The 22,891-nt window shown below is 41.5% G+C and overlaps 1 protein-coding gene across 4 annotated transcripts in view; it reads left to right on the plus strand.

Annotated features, from left to right (window-relative positions):
- The first annotated feature begins 1,925 nt into the window (after positions 1-1,925).
- CDKAL1 (CDKAL1 threonylcarbamoyladenosine tRNA methylthiotransferase) overlaps positions 1,926-22,891 on the plus strand; it is a 242,049-nt gene continuing 221,083 nt past the window's right edge. The window contains exons 1-4 of one of the 4 annotated variants that reach the window (XM_079983779.1): positions 1,946-2,041; positions 3,304-3,337; positions 4,409-4,581; positions 6,803-6,915. In XM_079983779.1, the coding sequence (XP_079839905.1) occupies positions 4,412-4,581; positions 6,803-6,915 (283 nt within the window). In that variant the 5' untranslated portion in view covers positions 1,946-2,041; positions 3,304-3,337; positions 4,409-4,411. Of the gene's footprint in view, positions 2,042-2,642; positions 2,659-3,303; positions 3,348-4,408; positions 4,582-6,802; positions 6,916-22,891 lie in introns of those variants that run through there. The other 3 variants (XM_079983781.1, XM_079983778.1, XM_079983780.1) reach the window with 3 other exon arrangements.

A 22,891-nucleotide genomic window follows, 5' to 3' on the forward strand; every position in this document is an offset into this window, starting at 1 on the left:
TTCTTCAGCATTATGGTTACATTTCCTCCCCAGCTACAGCAATGGCTTTGGCAAAGCATTGTATACCAGTGAAGGTATCTTCAGGAGCCATGAGCAAAATGTACCATAGCTGCACAATGGTTGGGCTGCCCTGCTTTCCTAACACAAAGAAACTGATTGGGTATAAACTGGAGCTGCTCATGGTTGTTTGACGGTATGAATAACAGTAATCATCTCAAGGTGTTGTACAATAAAAACAGCAACATACAGTTAAAAACACAAAAAGCGATACATTTAAACAAAACTCAGCAACGCAAAATACCTACTCATTTCCCATTTATCCAGCCAGGAAAGTATTGAAGCAAAAGTGTCTTCAGTCATTCTATTTCACAGAACAGGCAGCCACCCACCCTAAAAACCCTGCTCTTGAGCTACTGTGGCTCCTGTGGAGTCCTGCAAACTAGGGATCAGGAGCTTTTCCAGGTAGTTTAGGCCCTTTAGTCACAACACCCTAGAAGATTGGCAGCCAGTGCAAAACTTAAAAGAAAGGTATGTGCTAGTGGTAGTTTGTCTCCCATAAGCAACAGCTGCTGTGTTTTGCACCAGCTGCAGACTTCAGTTCAATCCCAAATCCGAGGAACAAGGCAGAATCGGTCCCAAAGTTGGGTCTGAAGACAGATTGAAATGGGGCTAGATAATCAAGATTCCTCCAGGAATGCCTGCAGGTTTGCCATGACCCTTTCAAATACTTTGACCAAAAGATTATTTGCAACAGGATGGTAGTTGTTAAATACCATAAAATCCAGGGTAGCTTTTTTCCCCACAAGTGGCTGTTGCCACCTTCGTGTGCAGAGATGCATTCACCAAGCCCTGCCTAGCTTTAACCAGCAGTGGAAGGCAAGGGTCCAAAAGGGCCTGTCTGTCCTGTAGCAGATTCCTCAAAATAATAGAAGCAATGAAATGGGTCCCTTTCTCTGCCTTTATTTCAAAAAATTTACACTATGGTGATTGTAAAAAACAACCACCACCTTCAAGGCAGTTACAAAAAGAAAGGAAAAATTCACAAACATGCAAAAGTTAAAATACTAAAACATTAAAAGTACCCCAACTTTCGAAGCATCTGGTTAGGCTTCTCTAAACAATAATGTTTTAGTAGCTAGTAAGCACAATTATGTGCTCTACCATGTTTTCTGTCTTCATCTCGGGACTTGTGTCACCTGTGCTCTAGCTGCTGTTTGACCTGTTTCATCGCATGTAGCTCCCGAATGTCCTAAATAGCCTAGGTGTTGAATGGCAGTTTTAATTATGTTTTGGCCAATATATTTGGAGAGCGTTTTTGGGTGGTAACGGCCCAACCTTAGGGAAGTCCTACTTAAGTGCAACTCACTTCCAACAAACCAGGCGCATTTCCCACCTGTTCCTTAAATTACTATTTTAAAGGCGAGGATTTGCTGAACTCACAATCTGAATTGGAATACAAAAAAGGGAGGTATGAGGAGGTCTGGGAAATAAGTTAAAAGAAAATAAGTAACGGAAATTCTATGTGTTTTTAATTGTTTTCATTTTTGTATTTTTGTATTTTTTGTTATTTTTTCTTTTTATTTTATATTGTATTATTTCTGAAAATTTTAATAAATATTCTATTAAAAAAAATTACTATTTTAAAGGCATGCTTCAGTAGACCCCTGTGTATATGTGTGTGATTGGGACGGGACAGCGACACGTCCCCCTACAGACAACAGCACCCACCCAGGCAAGGGATGAATTTAACCTTCCAGCTGCTCCAAAATATGTGACGGGAAAGGCGGGACTCTTCTTGGCTCTCCCCGTCCAATCAGACCGCGATTCTATTTCGGGAGCCAATCACACCCCTTAGGGAAATCTCCCAGGTCCTTCCTTCTCCCCGTTGCGCGAAGCTGCCGACGGCCTAAATTTGTCCTTTTCCGGACCCCGTCGAAAAGGCCCTCTCTCTTCCCCCCTCCTTCCCGTTTAGCTGCGTAGAGGGGCGGCGTTCCATCATGGCGTCGTCCATGTGAGGCGAAAAACGCGTCAGGTTCCGCAGGTGAACTTTTCGTTGTTGTTGTTGCTACTGCTGCTGCCGCCGGTCGACGGGTGGGGTGGGGTGGGCGAGCGGGCTAAGTGACGGCTTCCAGCCGTGAAAGCGGCCCGCAGCGTGCAGTGGGGGCGCGGCGGTCAGAATGGGCCCATATGGCCCCTTCTCCTCCTCCTCCTTTAGCTTCTCACTCTCAGCTTTCACGTGTGGCGTCGCCTTCAGACGCGAGCCGTTTCTCTTCCCGGCAGCGCGGCCCACCTCCCTCTTCTCCCCCCGCCACGAATGTCCCCCACGGAAGCCACCTCTCGGGGTTGCGACGCCACCCCACCCCCGGTTCTCTCGGTAAAGCCTTTTCGCAGCTTTGCCCAGGGAAAGAAGGCGGCTGAGGGCTTTTGGCGGGACTGAGGGGTCCGCCGTAGAGTTTTCAACTTTCAGCTGTTGGGGTTCGAGCCACAAACGTGTGAAGGAGGAGAGTGGGAGTGAGTTGCGTGTCTGATCCAGGGTGCCTTTTGTGGCCCCTAGGAAAAGCGAGGACGCAGCTGGTGTGCGAAGCGGGCAGTTTTCTAGCGAGGGAAGCGGGCATCCAGCAGTGTTGTGGAATGTAAGGTTTTCCACGACAAGATGCTGTGAGTCTCTCTCTCCCCCCCCCCCATGGAAAGGTTTACATTTCTAAAAAAAGGTTTTGAAAAACGAATTTCCATCATATATCTGTATCAGCCAGTAGAAAGGTCTTGAACTTGTGAAGGCAAGTTAGCAGGCAGGCTTCTTAATAATTTATTATTATTAAATTAAAGCCGAAGATGAAAATGAACACGCACTCACACTTACATGAATCCAAACCTCAGGGGGGGGGGAAACATGTTATAATACACTATTTAGAATTTCAAAATACTCTAAATTTATTCATTCTTTGCTGAAGTCCATAAGACAACAGTGTATTCCTGCATCTGCTGGTTGGATGGGATTAGGAAGGAATATCAGCATGGAGGAAATGAGTCGCAGAAAGGCAGGTTCTTCCACTAGTTCTTTCATTCATTTCCCCCCAAACTAAGGAAAATGGTGGAAGGAATATACAGCCCCAAGGCTCATTCCCAGTTTTTCTCAAAGTAGAATCTGTTGTGTCTGTGTATACATATATGAAATATCATTGGATGGAACCATGACTTAGGCATTTTGAATCATTTACTAAGTATCTGTAGAAACATCAATTTGTCTCAGCCTTGGTGATTTATAGAAAGTATAATGATTGAAAACCTTTTGATTTTTTTCAGGATAAAAAAATGCTGGAACTCCAAAGATAAAATAGTAAGTTAAGGTACAGTGTTGTTACAATAAGCTATTTAGTGTTGCTGGGTTATAGTTTAAATTGCTAAGAACTATAGTGGGTTTACAGCTAGGGCCCAGATGAACAAGATGTATTCATCTGTTTTTACTGGGGGCTTAGTTCTTTAAGATAATGGGCCATCATACCAAGCATAAATATCTGTTAAATCTTCTGAGATGCTAATTAGCATTATCAGCAAATTTCAGACTCAGTTGTGTGTATATAGACACTTAGTAGAATGGGAACCACATGTGTAGCACCTGTTTGTGAGCTCAGTACTTCATCTAATGAGGGACGTGTGTACTGAAGATAAATTTCAAAGGGTCTAATATTCCAGTAAAAATATTTAGCTAATCTGTTATTATCCATTGTTACAAACTGATAAAAGGCACATGGAATGTTTGTAGGGAATTTCTGAACTGTCTTGTATAGTGAATTAAGATATTACTTAAAACATGTACTGGTTATAATGCTGGCAGGTACCCTTATTTTTGGCATTAGATAAGCCAGGAGTCACCAATCATTTTGGGCCAAAGGGCAAGTTTGTAACCCGGAAAAGTGGTCAAGGGCATCACACGCACACATCACATCTAAACATGCTTCACAACCTACTTGACTAAAGTAGAATGTTTCTTTCAAACTTAATTTTGGCTGGGGCAGGGAGTGGACCCTATGAGCAATAGAGAAGCCATCTGTTGGCACATGTGTGCCTGTGGATGCAGTGTTGGCAACCCATTAGATAAGCTTTCATCAACATATATGGAAATATCAGTCACACTGACTCTTATTTAAAACTCAGATGCCCAGCTTGATTCAGTGCTGCTGTTTAAAATGCATTATTAATTATTGGGCCATTTTTTCTATCTGTATGGTCTCTAACAGCATTTAAGTATTTTAATGAATTGGGCTAACAGTTTTATTAATAAACTAGTCTAGCTGTGTTGCTGTATTATTAAAAAGACATGAGGAATTGTTTTTAAGGTTTGCTGTGTAGAATAGTATGTATGTTTTTTCAGTTCTTGATCTAACACTGTGTACTTCAATCTTCATAGAAAATGCCTGCTGTCTGTGATTCCCTCCTTGGAGACATTGAAGATATCATCTCAGAGCAAGACCCAAAGCCACAAGACCTGCAGTTCAGGAGAAAAAATGTTATTCCTAAAGTGCGAAAACGCCATTCACAAAAAAATGTAGAAACAGATTATGATGATCCCCCAAGTGACAGGTATGTTTATTTTTTGCCAGTCCTATGTGGAGAGATGGTTTTTGCTGCATAACTAATGTACACAATTGATGCTTTTGAATTATGGTGCTGGAGGAGACTCTTGAGAGTCCCATGGACTGCAAGAAGATCAAACCTATCCATTCTTAAGGAAATCAGCCCTGAGTGCTCACTGGAAGGACAGATCCTGAAGCTGAGGCTCCAATACTTTGGCCACCTCATGAGAAGAGAAGACTCCCTGGAAAAGACCCTGATGTTGGGAAAGATGGAGGCACAAGGAGAAGGGGACGACAGAGGACGAGATGGTTGAACAGTGTTGTTTTCGAAGCTACCAGCATGAGTTTGATCAAACTGCGGGAGGCAGTGGAAGATAGGAGTGCCTGGCGTGCTCTGGTCCATGGGGTCACAAAGAGTCGGACATGACTAAACGACTAAACAACAACAATGTGGAGAGATAGAAAACACCAGCACTTGTACTGATTAAATGATTTACACTTGAAATAACCTGAAAACTTTAGGTCTTAGTCTTGTTGAACAAATTAATAACTTGAAATATTTTACTACACAGACTACAGTGTGTATTAGGTTGATTCTGTTTTAATATATTGAGTTCTCTTTCTAACCTCATGCATTTCAAGTAACAGGACATTTGTCCTTTGTAAGTGAGAAAAATGGGTCTATGAGTATAAAGCTAAACAAGTAGCCCATTATACTTCACTTGTTGCAGACTTCTCATAGTCTTCATGTTAGCCACTGTGAGAACAGGATGCCAGACTATGACTGATCCAGTCGGGCCTTTGTTAATGTTCTTGTGTAGATAGGGACCTTACACTAAATGGTGGTGAGATACCCTCTTACAGAGAGCATGAGCCCTCCTGTGGTGCAGTGGGTCAGTGTGTCTGGCTGTTAACCAGAAGGTTGGTGGTTTGACTTCACCCCCAAAGGTGCACTCCTCCAACATGTAGTTGCTACTATTTATTGTTTTAGCTGTGATGTGTTTTAATGCTTATTCTAAATTCATTTAAAAATATTATGACTTGTGCGATCCCATGTTACTTGTTCATGAATTTAGGGGGTCCTATGATGAGACAGATAGCACCGGATGAAAACACACCTGCAGAAATGCCATTGGGTACTGCAGAAAAGCTCTGTTGGCTGACTGCTCCACCAGCAGAGTTCTGCCTGAAAATGGAGCAGCACAGGGGCAGAGAGTGTTTGTGATGATTCCTAACCTCCCTGATTGCATGAACATGTTCACAGCAGAAGAGGGTCTGGAACAACTTAATCTCCCAGTGACTTCAGTGGAAGGATGTTGCAAACACTCCACAGCCATTACTACAGTGGATCTGAAGAGTGGATCTTTCTACCTTTGGAAGAAATGTGACTGTAGCATTGCTTTGCCTGTTGAGTCTGTTATTGAGTCTTGGTATTTCATATAGAAGGGTGGGAGAAGTACCGTATTTTTCGCCCTATAGGACGCACTTTTCCCCCTCCAAAAATGAAGGGGAAATGTGTGTGCGTCCTATGGGGCGAATGCAGGCTTCAGGAGAGCCCCACTGCCAGCCCCACAAGCTTGGGGGACAGCGGGGAGGCGGAACGCCGCCATCCCACTGTCCCCCGACCTGGTTTGGAGGCTGCCGGCGGGGAGAAGCCCCCTTCTCCCCGCCGCCAGCCCCGCAAGCTCAGGGACAGCGGGGAGGCGCAGCGCTTAGGCATGGCTCTGGGTCCCGCTCTGGGGGCTGGAGGAGGGGGAAGCTTGGGCTTCCGCCTCCCCCAGCCCCGCAAGCTCCCAGAGCGATGCCAAAGCTGCACGCAGCTTCGGCATCACTCTGGGACCCGTTCTGGGGGCTGGGGGAGGGGGAGGCTCGGGCTTCCCCCGCCCCAGCCCCGTGCCTGGGGGGGGGGGAATAATTTTTTTTCTTTATCCTCTCCCCCCCCCAAAAAAAATCTAGGTGCGTCCTATGGGCCGGTGCGTTCTATAGGGCGAAAAATACGGTACTTGTAACAATATCTTTGTATCCGTTTAGCTGTGCTCCTACCTTAATCTGGATAACTTCTTCTGTTAACATTTTATGATTTAACGCTTTTTTCAAGCTTTTCAGGAATAAGATCCTTGTCCATCTTCTTTCCCATGCTTATCATTTTGTCACTATTGAAATCAAAAGCCTATGGATGAAATGAAATGAATGCTCTTACCTATTTTTCTTGCCTTTTTCTTTGACAGCGTCATTCCTGGTGTACAGAAAATTTGGATACGCACATGGGGATGTTCTCATAATAGTTCAGATGGAGAATACATGGCTGGACAACTGGCTGCATATGGATACAGAATTACAGGTAATCAGCTTGACACATTTGAGCTCAGGATTGTATAGGAGCCGTGCTTTCTAGCTCAGGATTGTATAGGAGCCATGCTTTCTAGTGTCTTAATATTATTTAATATTACCCAATATCTTCAAAAAGAACAGAGTTGACTTTCATTTGCTGTAGGATGGCTTTTTCTAGTAGCATTAATCCAGGCCTTTGAGGAAGTTCTTATTATAGACATGCGAAACTGGAAAGACTTGAAGATTATCTAGTTTTTCTCCTGTAGTGAAACTGGGTCTGACCTGTCTGACAGAACTTATAGCTATAGTTGTATATCTACTATGCAGGAGAAAGCACCCATCAAATTTACTAATAAAAAAGGCACATTTTATGATCTTCAGTACAGATTTAATTACGTTATCTTTACAGCTAAAGGCGATGTTTAAAAAATGAGTACTGAGATTCCCAGGAAACTTTGAAATTCCTATTATTTCTGACAAGGCGTAATAAATGTAGTGTTATGGTGGGACTTGGTCTCACAAACACCCATGTTTGCTGATTATTCCCTTTTGTGTGAATGGAGGAAATGTAAAGCTTCTGATCATGGTTTGCAGCAAGCTGGGTATGGGGCTCTGGTTTCTAGTTCATTAACAGACCCAGGTATCGCATCAGGATCTGGGCTTTGTCAAGCTTATTTGTAAGGCTTTGTAGAAATATGGAACACTTTACTAGCTATCCCTTCAGAAATGGTGAGCCTTGAACTCTATTCAAGTTCCAATGATAGTTCCAATATAAGCAACGCAGGAACAAGGTGTGGGGCTGTGCTGAGTAGTCATGCTTGTGACATTGCATACACTGATTAACCCTGTTCCTTGGCATCTTAGCACATAGCACAAATATCTACGAGGAGGGAGCCATTGTGTGTGCCTGGGTATGCATGAAGGCTTTCATGCAACCTGGAACTCCACACAATCAGTATTCCAGTTTTGTGCATACCCTATACAGACAAAGTCTCCATCCCTGCAGGCTTTCACACTGGACATTCCAGTGGCACCAACTATAGGGGGCTCAGGGTGTCCAAACACCCACAAAAAATTGCTGTAGGTGGTCAGCACCCAGACCACAGGGCCCCACATGCAACTTCCGAGGTCTCGGAAGGCCTCAGACAGCATCTCCGAGGCCTTGCATGACCTCAGAGATGTTGTCCATGGCCTTCTGAGACCTTGGAACCCGCCTTCCAGTAGCACCAGAAGTCAGGTTTTGAGGCTGGGGGGCACGGGTTTCGCCATGATGTCACACTCACTGGTCACCCATAACCTGGCGCCCAAGTTGGCTCCCCTGGCACATTCAGACCTTGGAAGTGGAGGTTCTAGTTGGTGTGGCACCTCTTCCTCTCTGTTGCTTTATGTTGGAACTGTTAATGCCCAAGTAGGCATTGACTCAGAAGTTATTTTGTGGAAGTATTCTGCTTTATAAATACCACTGATCGTAAAGCCTTTAATAACCTTTAATGATTATTGCTGAGTTTCTTATCTCCTCCCCACTTATATCTGGCATTTTATAGATCTTAAATTGTACTTACCTTTAGTATGCCCTAGGTGGCAGTACTGGCTAACATCTTTGTGGTTGTGTTTGTTTTTTTTTTTTTACTAGCTGTGTTCCCAAAATGTAAAAATGCCTGTTTTGCTTGCTCTAATAATTTTAAAGTGATAGTTAAGATATTGATTTCAACCTTTTGAGTTAGGCATAATTTGTAGCAATTTATTTCCATACTCTTAATATAGGGACTTTCTTGTTTCTGTTGTTTACTGACATCCTGAATTTCTTGTTGCTATAACAGGGACGCAGGTGGCGCTGTGGGTTAAAGCCTCAGCGCCTAGGACTTGCCGATCGAAAGGTCGGCGGTTCGAATCCCTGCGGCGGGGTGCGCTCCCACTGCTCGGTCCCAGCGCCTGCCAACCTAGCAGTTCGAAAGCACCTCCGGGTGCAAGTAGATAAATAGGGACCGCTTACCAGCGGGAAGGTAAACGGCGTTTCCGTGTGCGGCTCTGGCTCGCCAGAGCAGCGATGTCACGCTGGCCACGTGACCCGGAAGTGTCTCCGGACAGCGCTGGCCCCTGGCCTCTTAAGTGAGATGGGCACACAACCCCAGAGTCTGTCAAGACTGGCCCGTACGGGCAGGGGTACCTTTACCTTTTACCTTTATATCAGGATTGACCACAAAACCATTAAATGACTGTTTAGTAATGGATAATTTTGGTTGATTTGGGTTAGTGTTGGTGTTGCAAAATCATAAAACTAGGCTTTATGTATACTTGTAAACTTAAAATATTTTCTGTTCAGGTAGACTGCAATTTTTTAAAGGGAATTGCACCTAGAAACTTGGATGCATAATACTTACTTACTCTTCCTGCCCTTTTAATAAGGACAATTTGAAGACCCACATCTTTTGTAGTATGTGACACATAGCTTTGGAGGTTTGGGAGCAACAAAATGGCAAATGAAACACCTTGTAAACAGTTGAAACATGATACACACTAGGACAAAAGAACCCTAACTTCACATATGGTAATAGGATTTAAATTGTTGGTAACACCCAAGGAAAATAACTCTTAGGGTCATGGTGGCTAGCTCAATGAAACCATTTAGTTAGTGACTAAGCTGTAGTGCTGAAGAAAATAAATTCATGCTGGGGATAATTGAAAAGGGCTTGAAAATAAAATGCCTCATATAATACTCCTCATATGCAAGTCCATGGTACAGTCACATTTGATTTAATTTCTGCACCTCTGTACATCTGGCTACAGTGCAGAAAAGGTTAACTGAAGTGATAGAAGTGTTAGAGTATATTCCCTATGGAGAAAAGACTATAAGCCTAGAAAAAAGATGACTGAAGGTTAGCATATTAATATGGAGGGGCATTCTTCCTCATATTATTAAGATTTGACACTACTAATCACAAATGATTGGCAGTTGATTCAGAATGGATAATAAATTTGTTCAACATTTATTTTATGGAACTTGCTTCCACAAGATGAAACAAGTTTAGGTGGTTTTTAAATGAAATTAGACAAACATAAGGAAGTGTGATCTATCAGTGGACATCAGCCATCCTAGCTAAATATAACAGCCAGGTTCAGGGGCAGTGTTCTTCTGCATGCTAGAAGGAGTGGGGGAAACGGTTGAGGGTTTTTTCCTTCATGCCCAATTGACAATTTTGTCTATAAGTCAGTTTAAGTAATTTCCATGAGTAAAACTACTAAACAACAACATCTATCATTGGAAATGGAATTCTGGACTAGATTGATCCTTGGGCTCATATATTAATTCTAAATTTCCCACAAATATTAAATATTTGTAGTAAATTCTGAAAAAGCTACTGATGATAGTAACTACATTATTGAGAGCTGCAGGAGTGTTACAGTTTGACACAACGTATTTGTTAGATGCATATTTCCAGTGGATTACTTTAATTAACTGGGTTGCTAGTATTTTCAGCGTGTTGCAAAATTCACACACTGATTTTCTTCTGGACCAATCCTAAGCTCTCAGAAAAGGAACCCGACCGGCTTATGTACAGTGAACATCCCTCTTCGCTGTCAGAGGTTGGAAGCCTTCACATTGCTTCAGCAGAAAGCTCTACGTCTGTTGCTGATGTGTTCTGAGGGCAGTAAGACCAAAATGGGAGTGTGGATCAGGGTAGACTTCGGATGTGCCAAATATTACAGTCACATATCTGAAATGGAGGGGGGGGGACTGTGCCACCCTTGATGGTGGCATGATTTTCTCTCCCATTACAAACAGTTGGAGGGAACATTTTAAAAAGGAAAAACTGGTGAGGTGAAAAACAAAGCCAGCACCATTCCTTTTGTCTGGCACAACAATTCTTGGTAAGACTTTGAGAGTGGTAGTTCCTCCACTACAGACTCTTTCTGAAACCGCAGTAGGGTTGCTGTGCCCTTTTCTAGCAACCTAGTTTCCAATTAGTTCTGAATAATGCTCCAGAAGTGAAATCTTTTCTGTTTGAGGTGGTGCACATGCTACTTACATTTGCACAAAATTGCTATAAGTTCTCGAAGGCAGCCTGCCAAATTTGTTGCGGTAAAGCCCATTTTTCTGTCGAGCAGCGTTCTTTGTTTCATTGACATTTAGCTTACTCACCTTGGATGTATCTGGAATCTTTTGCTTTCCCGCAAAACACAGATTGGAAGGTCAGTTAAATGTTGTTGCTGACTTGGATGGCTTGTCAAAGACTAAAGTTTTTAGTTGCCAGCATAGCATGAATGCAGTTTGAGCTTTGCACTCAATTGCATGCTTGTGAGTATTTTGGCATTTCTGCCCTACCACAATGAAGCATTATTTTGTGCAAAAGCAGAGAGAGAGAGACTCCCACTGAGCAGAAGACACTGACATTTGTCTTCTATGTCAAATCTTTGGCACCGGGGTCTACTTACAATGCAGAGCAACTTTGTCTTGGATGACTATAAATAGCTTTTTGACTTCAGCCAGCCAAAAGTGAATTGCTGTTGATTAGCAAAAGGTATTGCAATATAAAGGAGTGAGGTTTTTTGGCTTGCTTTTTAATGCAAGACAGATGCTCATATATTTTTAAGACCTTCAGACCTTGAAAGTTCATTGGCTAGATTTCAGGGGCAAAACATGCTTGCTCATTTGTTCTGTACTGTGGTTGTTTGCTAAACTGAAATCCTAAATTGTATTCAGCTTTTTTAATATAGTCGCTTATTTTTGTTGTGGCATTGTCCTGCTTTACAGATTTTGTAGGATTTACCTGTCGGTGAAAAAGGGAGAATAAATCAAAGCATCCTATGAGTGTAATCATAGGATGATTTGTAATAAGTTTGTGCAAAGCATATATTTACAATGTTAGATCCAGTGAAATATTTCAATTGCCCTTTCTCAATTTCCATCATTCACAGCTCTTAATTACTACGACTTTGGAAAGGGCTATGTAAGTTTTAGGTTTTGACTGTAGTTTTGTGCACACTTACCTTGGAGTTAATCCTATTGAGTGTACAGTGGTGCCTCGCAAGACGAAATTAATCCGTTCCACGAGTCTCTTTGTCTAGCGGTTTTTTCGTCTTGCGAAGCAAGCCCATTGACGGCTTAGCGGATTAGCGCTATTAGCGGCTTAGCGGCTTTTAGCGGATAAGCAGATAAGCGGCTTGGTGGCTTAGAAAAAGGGGGGGGAGGGGAAAAAACCCGCAGGAACTCGCAAGACATTTTCGTCTTGCGAAGCAAGCCCATAGGAAATTTGTTTTGCGAAGCACCTCCAAAACGGAAAACCCTTTCGTCTAGCGGGTTTTCTGTCTTGCGAGGCATTCGTCTTGCGGGGCACCACTAGTGGGATTCATATCTGAGTAAAAGTGTTTAAACAAAGCAAAGACAATCAAGTATAAAATACCTGCAGAATTAGGTTATGGTAGGTCTTGGATGATATCTTGTTTAGTAAGCCAAGTATGAAAAATCTCTGCTCCATGCCCTATCTGGTCTTTCCATTTAAATGGAAGGGGCCCATGTGTAAGATCTCTTCTCTCTTTAGATCTGCATGGAACATGGACCTGTAACGACAAGGGTATGCCAGGCCTACATCACTGATACCTGTCTGGCAATTAACTATTGCATTGAATTGGATCTGGTGCTGAGAATTTTGTAATGCAATCATGTTAGTCTTCTCATTCCTCTCAAGTCCACTGTATTTTGTGCCAGCTGTGGTTTCTCAGTATATATCAGGGATAGTTTAATTTAGAGAGCATTGCAGTAGTCTGTCTTGTCTTTACAAAGACATAAACGATAGCTTACAGATCCCTACTTCCCAGGAAAGGTTTTGAGTGCATGTAGATGGCAGTCTGTCATAATACCATACAGCTACCATTTTGCCCTTCTAGCAATATTGATTAATAACATAAGAATAGCCCTGCTGGATGAGGCCCAAAGGCCTTTCTAGTCCAGGATTCTATCGTCACAGTGGCCAACTAGATGCCTAAGGGAAGCTCACGAGCAAGGCCTGGGCACAACAGTACTCTCTCAACTTGTGATTCCCAGCAACTCTATTCAGAAGCATTCTATCTCTGACAGTGGAGGGAATGCATAGCTATTGTGGCCAGCAGCCACAGAATAGTCTTTATTCTGCAAGACTTTTTCTGATCTTTTGGAAGCAAGTTTCATACTTTAACAGTGTGCTGTGTGAAAAGGTGCTTTCTTTTGTCTGTCCCAAGTCTTCCAACATTCAGCTTCCTTAGATATCCCCAGGTTCTAGTATTAAGAGAGGGTTTTTTCTTCCCATCTGCTCTCTCCACACAATGTACTCTTTAATCACCTCTATTTCACTTGCCATTTTTTCAAAACTAAAAAGCTCCAAATGTAGTAATGCTCTAAACTCTTGGTCATTTTAGTTGCACTTTTCTGATCCTTTTCCAGGACTACAATATCCCATGTACCTTCTTGTCTGCTTACTTTTTTGGGGTCAAAGTTTGTGTTCCTTTTTGTTCTCATTCAGACGGTACTTTTTCTAAATGGTAATTATGGCTTACGTTGCTACCAATTTTAATTATAGTGCTAGCAAGGCATTGCAGTTAACCAGCCTTGCAGCTACTAAAGTCTTAGTTAAGAGCAGTGTTAAATATTGTTAAGTTGTTGGCATCCATCTGTCTCAAAAGACCTCTGGGGTGAAGTCAAACCACTGTTTATCAGCATTGAAGTGACCTCCCTGGAGTGCAAGCCTGGGCAGTGTGTATGTATGGAGGTCCTGACCCTGTTCTTGGTGTTGCTGAGGAAAGCAGAGCAATACTTTTAAGCTGCTTTGGCACTATCTTAGTTGCAGGAGTTGCGGAAGGAGGTGCACAAAGTGCCATCAAACTGTCTTAGGGACTCCACTCCTGATTTGTGTAGAGTTTATTCCTTAGCCATTTCTTTTCCTGAAGATATCCCGCAAGTCCTCAGAGGTTTAGGACCAGAGTTTTCCTTCTCCTAGATGGGCTAACTTTCCAGGTTGAGAGTCCCATCTCCCCCTCACTTCCCTAGCACATGCACTATTCATCTCGTCCGCTCAATCCACTGGAGCCTGCCTTCGCATGCAGGGGAAGTCCCTAACTCACTGACACTGAGGTTTCAGACCCATTGGCTACCCTCACTTGGTTTAGCCTGCCAGTTGAAGCCCTTCCTAGGGTGTGGCTGCTGTCACATGTTAACAGCTTCTAGGAGCCACAGGTGAGAGCTGAGTGCAGGGTGGGGGGACCAAAGGTGGACAAACCACCCCAGAAGGAGCATGATGTGTGTCCCCACCAGAGGTGCTACCCCTCCCCTAACACCCCATACATCCCAATTATAACAGTAGAAGTATAGTATTTAACCACTACAGTTGTACCTCGGCTCCCAAACGCCTTAGGATTCGAACGTTCCGGCTCCCGAATGATCGAAAATGATCGAAAGTGAGTGTTCTGGTTTTCCAACGTTCTTTTGGAAGCCGGACATCCAATGGGGTTTCTGCGGCTTCCAATTGGCTGCAGGAGCTTCCTGCATCCAATCAGAAGCTGCATTTTGGTTTTCGATTATTTTGGAAGTTGAACAGACTTCCAGAACGGATTCTGTTTGACTTCCGAGGTATGACTTTATTGAGGCTTACAGGGATAATTTTTATCTTGTGATATTAACCATGGATCTGAGATTGGGAGCACTGACTATCCTACACAGATACTTTTTAATTTCATTCTCTAGGAATCATACAATTACTTGCCAGAAGATGGCACTGTTTATCCATACTTAAAATAGGCTTTTATAGAAGATCTTGCTCATGAAGACTTCAAAAAGCAATGACACTTGGTTAAAAAGATTAAGTTTTATTAGATTTAATTTTCAGTATTTGTCACATAATAGATCAAATGAGAAATAATCACCTAGCTTATGAACAGCCTTTTACATTGCTGAGGCTGCTTCATATTTTCCAGGTGGCGTCTATTAAACAGTAGTGAGGTTCCATTTAAATTGCTGTACAGTTATGAATTAAGCAATATTACATGTCTTCAGCCTTTCTAAACACCCTGGCAGATATATTTTCTTGTTTTTACATAATTTCTTGCATAAATAATCAATCAAAAGTTTAGACCAAATTATGGATAGTATGTCATGACATCTGAGATGTTGGTAAATAGCATAGTTTCTCCACTTATTAATCTGCATTTTGTTTTACTAGGGCAGTTTATTATCAAAACTGGGATGAAACAATTACGGACATTGAGACTGCAAATGATAGTTTCCTCACTATGTCCTTAATATAAATATGGCTGGGTAATGATGCTTCATTGTATTATGTGCAATCTTCGAAAGCGTTCATTCATGAAAAGAGTCTGTATCCAAATAAAGCTTTCTGGTGTTAGGACGTTAGCAACATGCTTTAGATTGGACTTTCTCTGTCCAATCAGAGTGGTATACGGTTTTTTTCATTACGATCCATGTTAGCTGGTGGTTCTTGCTGATAAGCTGGGAATAGGGAGTACCAAACAGTTGTGTCTCACTTACCATAAAGGCTTGGTGTGTCGTCTTACCAAAAACCCCATAACCCACAACCAGGTATGGCATATTTTTTCATCTTTTCCAGGTACGCAAGTTGTGAAAGTTGCTTCCCTGTATGAGGAAAGCTATTACAAGAGAGAGACAGAGAAACAATTAAAGGTCCTATTTTGCAGCTGCTGCGACCTCCCTTTTCAAAATTACACTTTGGGAGATACAAATTGACAAATAAGTTAGCAGACAACATGCTTTCTGGAATCATGAGATAAATATTTGGCAGAACCTATGTCGTCTACCAAATAAAGGACACTGTCCTTGACGCTGCATAATATTTATTTTGTATAGCTTTGCATGTGTTATGTACTGCTTATTTCTACAGCAGTGATGTATTATGTACTGTTTATTTCTTCAGCAGTGATCCCAGCACTGCTTTGGGACTAATATCTTCACAAGTAAATTAAAAGTACTTGTGTGGTTCTGAGGTACGCAGCATACAATAAACTTGACTTCATGAATTTGTCTTAATGGTATTTGAAATAGCTTAAAGGTCTTGACAGGAGCCATGCACATTTTAAAATTCTAGATAGAGTTGGCTTTAATTCTAGGTGATTTAGGCATTGAATTTGTAATATGGTGCTTTTGGTTTTTGCAACTTGAAGTGGCATATGCCAAAAGTGGTTTGTTTGCTTGTTTTTGAATGAAAGCCTTTCTAAATCTATTTAGTTAGGTAATGTCAATACACAGTCAGATGAGTATTAAAGAGAATAATAAACCCTGAAACTTTATCAAACATTGGTTATTTTTGTACTGCAGTGGGTAGCGCTATATGGTATTCTTATACATGACCACTGACAATGTTTCTTGTAAGAATGGATACAGAGTACAGGAATTAGATTCCTTAAAAGTGGATTAGTTCTCTGCCTCACTTTTTGAAGATGAGTGCAATGCAGGTTATAAAGACAGATACTTTCATTCCTTGAACCTAGTTTAAAAAATAAAAAGTTACATTCCGTGTTCTCTTTTCAATCTACAGGTTTTCACAGGCTTTGCAATTGAAGCACAGGCATTTGCTAGGACTTGTTAGTTGTAGCTGATGTTAATTTTTTCATGCCATAATTGGATTTGCAGAGTGTTCCAAGAATGATTTACTGTCCAGTTCTGCATGTCTTCTTTGGACTGGTCGTCAGCTTCCAAACATTTCTAGACTACATCATGAGCCACTGAACTACCCAAACTGGTTGATGAGAACAGTACATGGTGGAGCAACTCCTCCCCTTCCCATAATCTTTTCAGAAACCAGTTTTGAAATAGAAAAGTCTAACTTCAAGACGCTTCCTAGATGACATTTTGCCTAACCTCTGCTTTAGAAGAAGCATACTCAGAAATGAGTAACCTTTTTTTCCTGTGAGTCCATATGTTTAGAGAATATCCTTATTTTCTAATAACTTGAAGGCCTGCAATCCACAGCTTCTAGTTTCTTGGCTGCATCCCTGGTTCTACTTTGTGTTTTACTAGTGTTTGCTGTGTTGGATCATCTCAAAATGGAAAGTTTAAAAGAAGAGGATCCATTTATTATTGAGCAAAGAAAAATCCCTAATGGAGAGAGAACTTTTTCACTTACAATTCACTTGCTTAACTCCTGGCTCAAGTCCCAAGGTCTGAATTTCTTTTGCCAGAAAAATACTTCTCTTCCTTGAAGCTTGGAGCTGTTCAGACTCAGTGCTATCCAAGCAATGTCCATGCCAAAAATCTGTTTCCTTCAGCATTCGATACCAAAGTAGATCTATTAGATGCATGTTATAATTTCTTGGTGAAAATGATTATAAAGGCATGTATTGTGTTCAAATAAGCTAAGAAGACAGCATATTCTCATTAAGAAGACTGGGAAAACATAAGAGTGACATTTTGGTTTGGAACTTCAGGTTTATAAGTATCTGAGGAGAGACAATATTTCACTTTGGCTTTCAGGCAAACTGCCATTGCACACCATATCATTCAGGCAATAATGTCAACATTCTTCTTGGAACTACATTTAGAGCTCCTTGCAAGGATAGACTTGGAACAAATAACATTTTTAAGTCTGTTATGTTTGTATAGCTTCCTTAACTCATGATAGCTGAAACATACTTTTCTGATTTAAATCCGGAGGCAAACTTTCCTTTTACAGCCATAAAGGTTTTTAAGTGGATAAGAATAAGAATAAATTGTCCTTGGAGGAAAATGGCCTGTGATTTGTGTGAATTTCCTGATTAGAAGCAGGCAAATCTGGACCACTGATTCATGCAGTAATGCAACAGGCAGCATTCTTTGAGGGCATCTTATTTTATGATCCAACTGCACCTTTGAAGGGGCACATTACCTGCCTAAAAGGGCTAGTCCTACCATCAGGCAGAGTTAGGTAGCACTCTCTTGAGCCAGCACTCTGGTGGCAGCAGCTCTTGCTTGTTACTGGCCTGGGTTAGATAGTGCACCTTATCCCAATGCATCACAAACAGGACCATGCAGGAAGAGTGGCAACCAACCCTGTCCCCAGACTCCTATCTGTATCACATGTGCACCTGTGTTGCTCGGCTCATGTGGTGCGTACAGTTGCTGCAGTGCAGAAATCGTTCAGGTAGAGCAGGAGTCAGATGATGCAGTGAATGAGGGCAGCAAGAATTGTGTGTGCCACACACCTTGCTTGCTGCCATCAGATGCTGTGGAGGACATTGTCCCATTACCAGGGTTGAAGTACAATTCAGCTACCAGCCCAGTTGGCTTCTGTATATTTAATGGAAGGTTACCATCTTTGACTTGTGCAGGAAAATTTCTTGAGCTAACTCCATTTGGAAGGAGGTCGTGCTAGAGCAGTAAATCATGCAAAGACCCAGCAGGTGGTCTCAATCCCAGGTGGGTGCTTTTGCATGTGTGTTGGCTAAAACTCAGATCTATACTTCTTACACCGTGTTGTGGGATGTGCTAATATGGCATGGGGAAACTGTTGGTGTGCAGCAGTAAATTAATAGCTCACCAAAGCCTTCAATTTTCTTATTTTCAGCACATTAGCAGTTCTTTTCATGGTGCATTAATTGCCCGAGTGTTCACTATTGGAACTAAGCATTTGTGCTTTATCTATCCAACCAATTTGGAGAGACATAATGAAGTTTCATTGTAGTACTCCACTACACCTTATTGGGTTGGGGGTTTCTAGTATTGCCTTGTGTCCAACTCCTAATTATATTGCTGTGTGCAGTTTTTCCTATGGCTCTTTATTCTCTCTCATTTCTGTATGGTTGTTGTGAAGTTCTATCCCAGCTTCACATAGATGACTAGAAACGTTTTAATGACCATCCCTAGTTGATGAGCTATCCTGATCCAGAACTTCCTATCAGACACCCACCCCTATAAATTTGGTTTCAAAGCTTAGAGCTTTTCAAACTCTAGTAATCTAGTCCTATGCAGTTTAAATGGAGCCACTCCCCTCTTTCTCTTTTGTACAGGCTTGACTATAAAAAACACACACTTTATTCATTTTATTCAGTGTTTTTGTACTTCCCGTTTCATCCATTTTGGTGCACAGGGTTACTATTCTCAGTGTGTATCACGTCTAAATCCTCCTTTCCAATACCACCTTCTCCTTTCTTCACTCGTCAGTCTGGCCTTGCATTTTGAACATGTACCATTTCTGAAGGCAGGAGTTTGGAGTTTCGATTGTGGACTTCAACATGCTACCTAGAAACCTAAATTATTCTTCCAGGATTTCCAAAAATATATTGCAGAGCTATTGATACAATCAATGACTTTGGCCCTGGGCCATAGGCCCAGTGACAGCATTTTCTCTCTCTCCCTAATTATTTAATATCCTACTTTACCAGAACCCCTGCCTCTCTGGAGGTCCTGACGCTTCCCATGCAAGGATAACAGTTAATCACTTAAGAATGGTTCTTTTCTAGTGGTTTGCTTCTCTTTTTGCCCTCTTGCTCCGTGGCCTTTTTTTCTCTGTGAAATGTGAGTTGTCATTATGGGACAGGGGCTCCTATTACAACCCCAAAGGTTATGTCTGCATATTTGCCAGTGCATCTCAGCTTTTCTAAATTAGCTATTTTTGCCTCAAACAAAGCAAATTTGTTTCAAGAATGACGGCTATGTTACTCTCAGCAGAAACTGAATTCATTTACTTCTTCTGTATCTACTTTCCAAATATATTTTCTGTTTGTTCAAGGAGTCTTTCGATAGGCTTCTGCTTTTTATTGGGCGGGGGTCATAGCAGCTCCTAACTCTGAGAACCACTGCTGCTGTCTTAAAAGAAATTTCCTTCCATTTATGGCAGTAACAATAGATACTTAAGGAGTTATTAGTTTGTGCGTCTTACCTTTTTCCTGATTCTTTTCCAGCTCCTATAAGACCTTCTCCCCTTTACTAAAAAGCCTCTGTGTGCCTTGCCATGGTGGCTCAGCAGCTGTTGTGCAGCATTCATCAACTAGATGAACTACCTTTCTTTCCAGATAATTGAGTAAAATTTGACTGATTTGTTTGCTAAGAATTTGTACATAATGGTAGACATAGACTAGTATGGAAGCCCAAAGTATGACCTTCAGAATTTCATTGAAACTATCTAAATTAGTTGGGTCTTATTCTCCTCAGATATGGGATGGGGCAATTAAAGGCTAGTTCTGGTATATCTAATACTTGACTTGCAATGCCATCTCCGTTTTTGATTACTGTTTTTGGTAGATAGCATACTGAACCTCTATAGCATGCATTTTAATGAGAACATTACTTTCCCCACCTGCTGGAAGTTGGAATGGCTATTGACCTGAAATGAATGCACATGTTCAGTATTAATACTTCATGTTTCAGTCCAGACAAAAGTCTTTCAGTGTGGCATGCACGTAGTCAAAGTAAATTAATGTTTAAAGCTTGAACATTTTAAGTTCAGCTGGAGTCTGCAACATTTGTAATAATCCTGGAGAAGCTATTTAAACAGAATTGCTGAGTACTCTTTATCCTTGATGCACAGTTTGCGCAGGTAGGGTTGGCAATGCTAGATAACTGGTCTTAATTTAAATTAATCAATATTTTAAAACCCACTGGAATATCTTTATGAAAAGTATTTGCAAGCCCTAGGAAAATTTCAGTTAATACAGTTCCAGTGCATTTTGCACATCCAAGTGTAGTGCACATGTTATATATTTAATGTTGCGAGAGATCTCATACAAATATAGAATGTTAAAGAATGGACAGCTAAGAGACATCCATCATCAGAGGCCAATATCATCCGTCAAATCTTTAAAGTAGAATGCATCAGACCAAAGAATTTAATAGAGAGCTTATATAATTAACTTTATAAATACAAACACTGCATAGATACAACAATCGATGCGTCCTGTCTTTTTGTGTGTCTTTTTCCTGTTTTCAAACCTAATACATGTCAGTAGAGCATGAGATTTGTAATCTCAGGGTCATGGGTTCGAGCCTCCATGTGGTGTGGAAGATTCCTGCATTGCAGGGTTTGGACTAGATGATTCTTGTGACCCTTTCTAACTCTACAATTCTATGATTCTAAACCTGTTCAAACTTATTAACCTGATGTATATTACCATAAAAGACTGCCTTCAATGTTTTATTTAAGTTGAGATGAACACAATTCATTTTTGTTCATCTTCAGCTAGGTCAATACGAGAACACAGTAGTGCAAAATCAGTTTAATAAATGCCCCCCTCCCCTGACCTTGGTGCAACTGTTTAAAGAGACATTCTGATTCTTTCTGAGGTTTTTGGGATTGTGAAAACTCAAAGAAGGCTCCAAGGCTTCAGGAGCAGCCTGGTTTGGGCCAAAAGTCTCCAAAGGACACCTGCTTAGCCCTGGAAGAGCTCTGAATCGGCTTGATTTGGCTAGGAATTCAGGATTTCCTTGAATCAAAGGCACACCCCTGCTAACAATATAGTTCAGAGGGGAAATGCTAGAAGTACAGTGGTGCCTCGCAAGACGAAATTAATCCGTTCTGCGAGTCTCTTCGTCTTGCGGTTTTTTCGTCTTGCGAAGCACGGCTATTAGCAGCTTAGCGGCTTTAAGAAAAAGGAAACAAACTTGCAAGAACTCGCAAGACGTTTCGTCTTGCGAAGCAAGCCCATAGGGAAATTCGTCTTGTGAAGCACCTCAAAAAACGGAAAACTCTTTCGTCTAGCGAGTTTTTCGTCTTGCGAGGCATTCGTCTTGCGGGACACCACTGTACTATTTCTAATCTAGTGTGATATTTGCTGTGTGATACATTTTTCCTGGGTTTAATTTAAATTCAGATTTCAGCACCTGTGCAGCTTTGGGTGTCCATATGGAAATTATGTGGGCATATGACTGTTTTTTTAAATACTGCATTAAAATGTTGATGCATATTTAAGGAAACAGTCACATGCCCACTATGACAGTCTTTTTGCTTTAGAAGCTGGTTTCCCAAGGGCTGTAGGAAATGTTCTTTTAACTGTAATGTTGATCCTTCAAATCGTTTTCAGAAATAGATGTTGCCTCTTATTTTTGCTTTTATGTGATGAGAAAGTGCACAGCTGAAAAAATTAATAAAGTAGTATTTGCCAATACATCAGCCACTGATGTAGCATGTTCATTGCTAATCAATTAGTTCAGAGCTCCAGAGCCACTACTGCCTTTATCTTGCTCTTTTCCTCCCATATAATGGTCACAGCAAGTAAATAATGGGTGATATCAGCCTGAGGAGCAGCACTTCTTCACAGCAAGCTATGGCCCTCTTTTAATATATGCCACTGTGTCTTTTCGTATGGTCAGATAAGCATGACCTACATTAAAAGGGCCCTATGGATATGTCTAGTGCATCACTGTCTGTTTGGATTCTTTGCAGTGCATTGCAGATGCTCCTTGGCAGCTCGCACACTTTGGGACGACATGAGTAATGTAATGGTTTTGAACTGCATCACTGCCAGCAGACAGCAGAATGAGGGTTTGGTTTCCTGTGAAATCTTACTTGTAAGGATTGCATTCAGAGATAGAAGTTGCCTTCAACCTCTCCTGTCCTTTTGGAATTGTATAATATATGGGGTATTCCTACTACTTTGCTATCAGCTGCTCTGGAACTGAATTGGGTAGTATATGTACATTTAATTTTTTTTTTAAAAAGACCTGTACAAATAATTATTTTAGAATAATGTTGCACTTTCCCTGTTTGGAAAGCATTCCATGCGCACCAATAATTCTTTATAAATGTGAACATTATTCTACATTGCAGAGGTCAGCTTCTTTTGTTTTTATTTCATGTCTTGAAGCAAGGTTTCCAAGTCAGGAACAAGGCTCTGATTTTTGCTTACGCTATGTCTCTCTCTTACCCTCCTCCCTACCCCCAACTAGAGACAATGACCTGGTTTGAATGTAATGACATTGGAATGATAAACCATCATTTGTTGGCTTGTGAATGAGTCCTGTAACTATGCACTCACTCCCCCCCCCCGCTTTTCTCGCCACATACCCAGCATTG

Source organism: Podarcis cretensis (assembly GCF_951804945.1).
Source record: "Podarcis cretensis genome assembly, chromosome: 7".
NCBI classification, from domain to species: domain Eukaryota; kingdom Metazoa; phylum Chordata; class Lepidosauria; order Squamata; family Lacertidae; genus Podarcis; species Podarcis cretensis.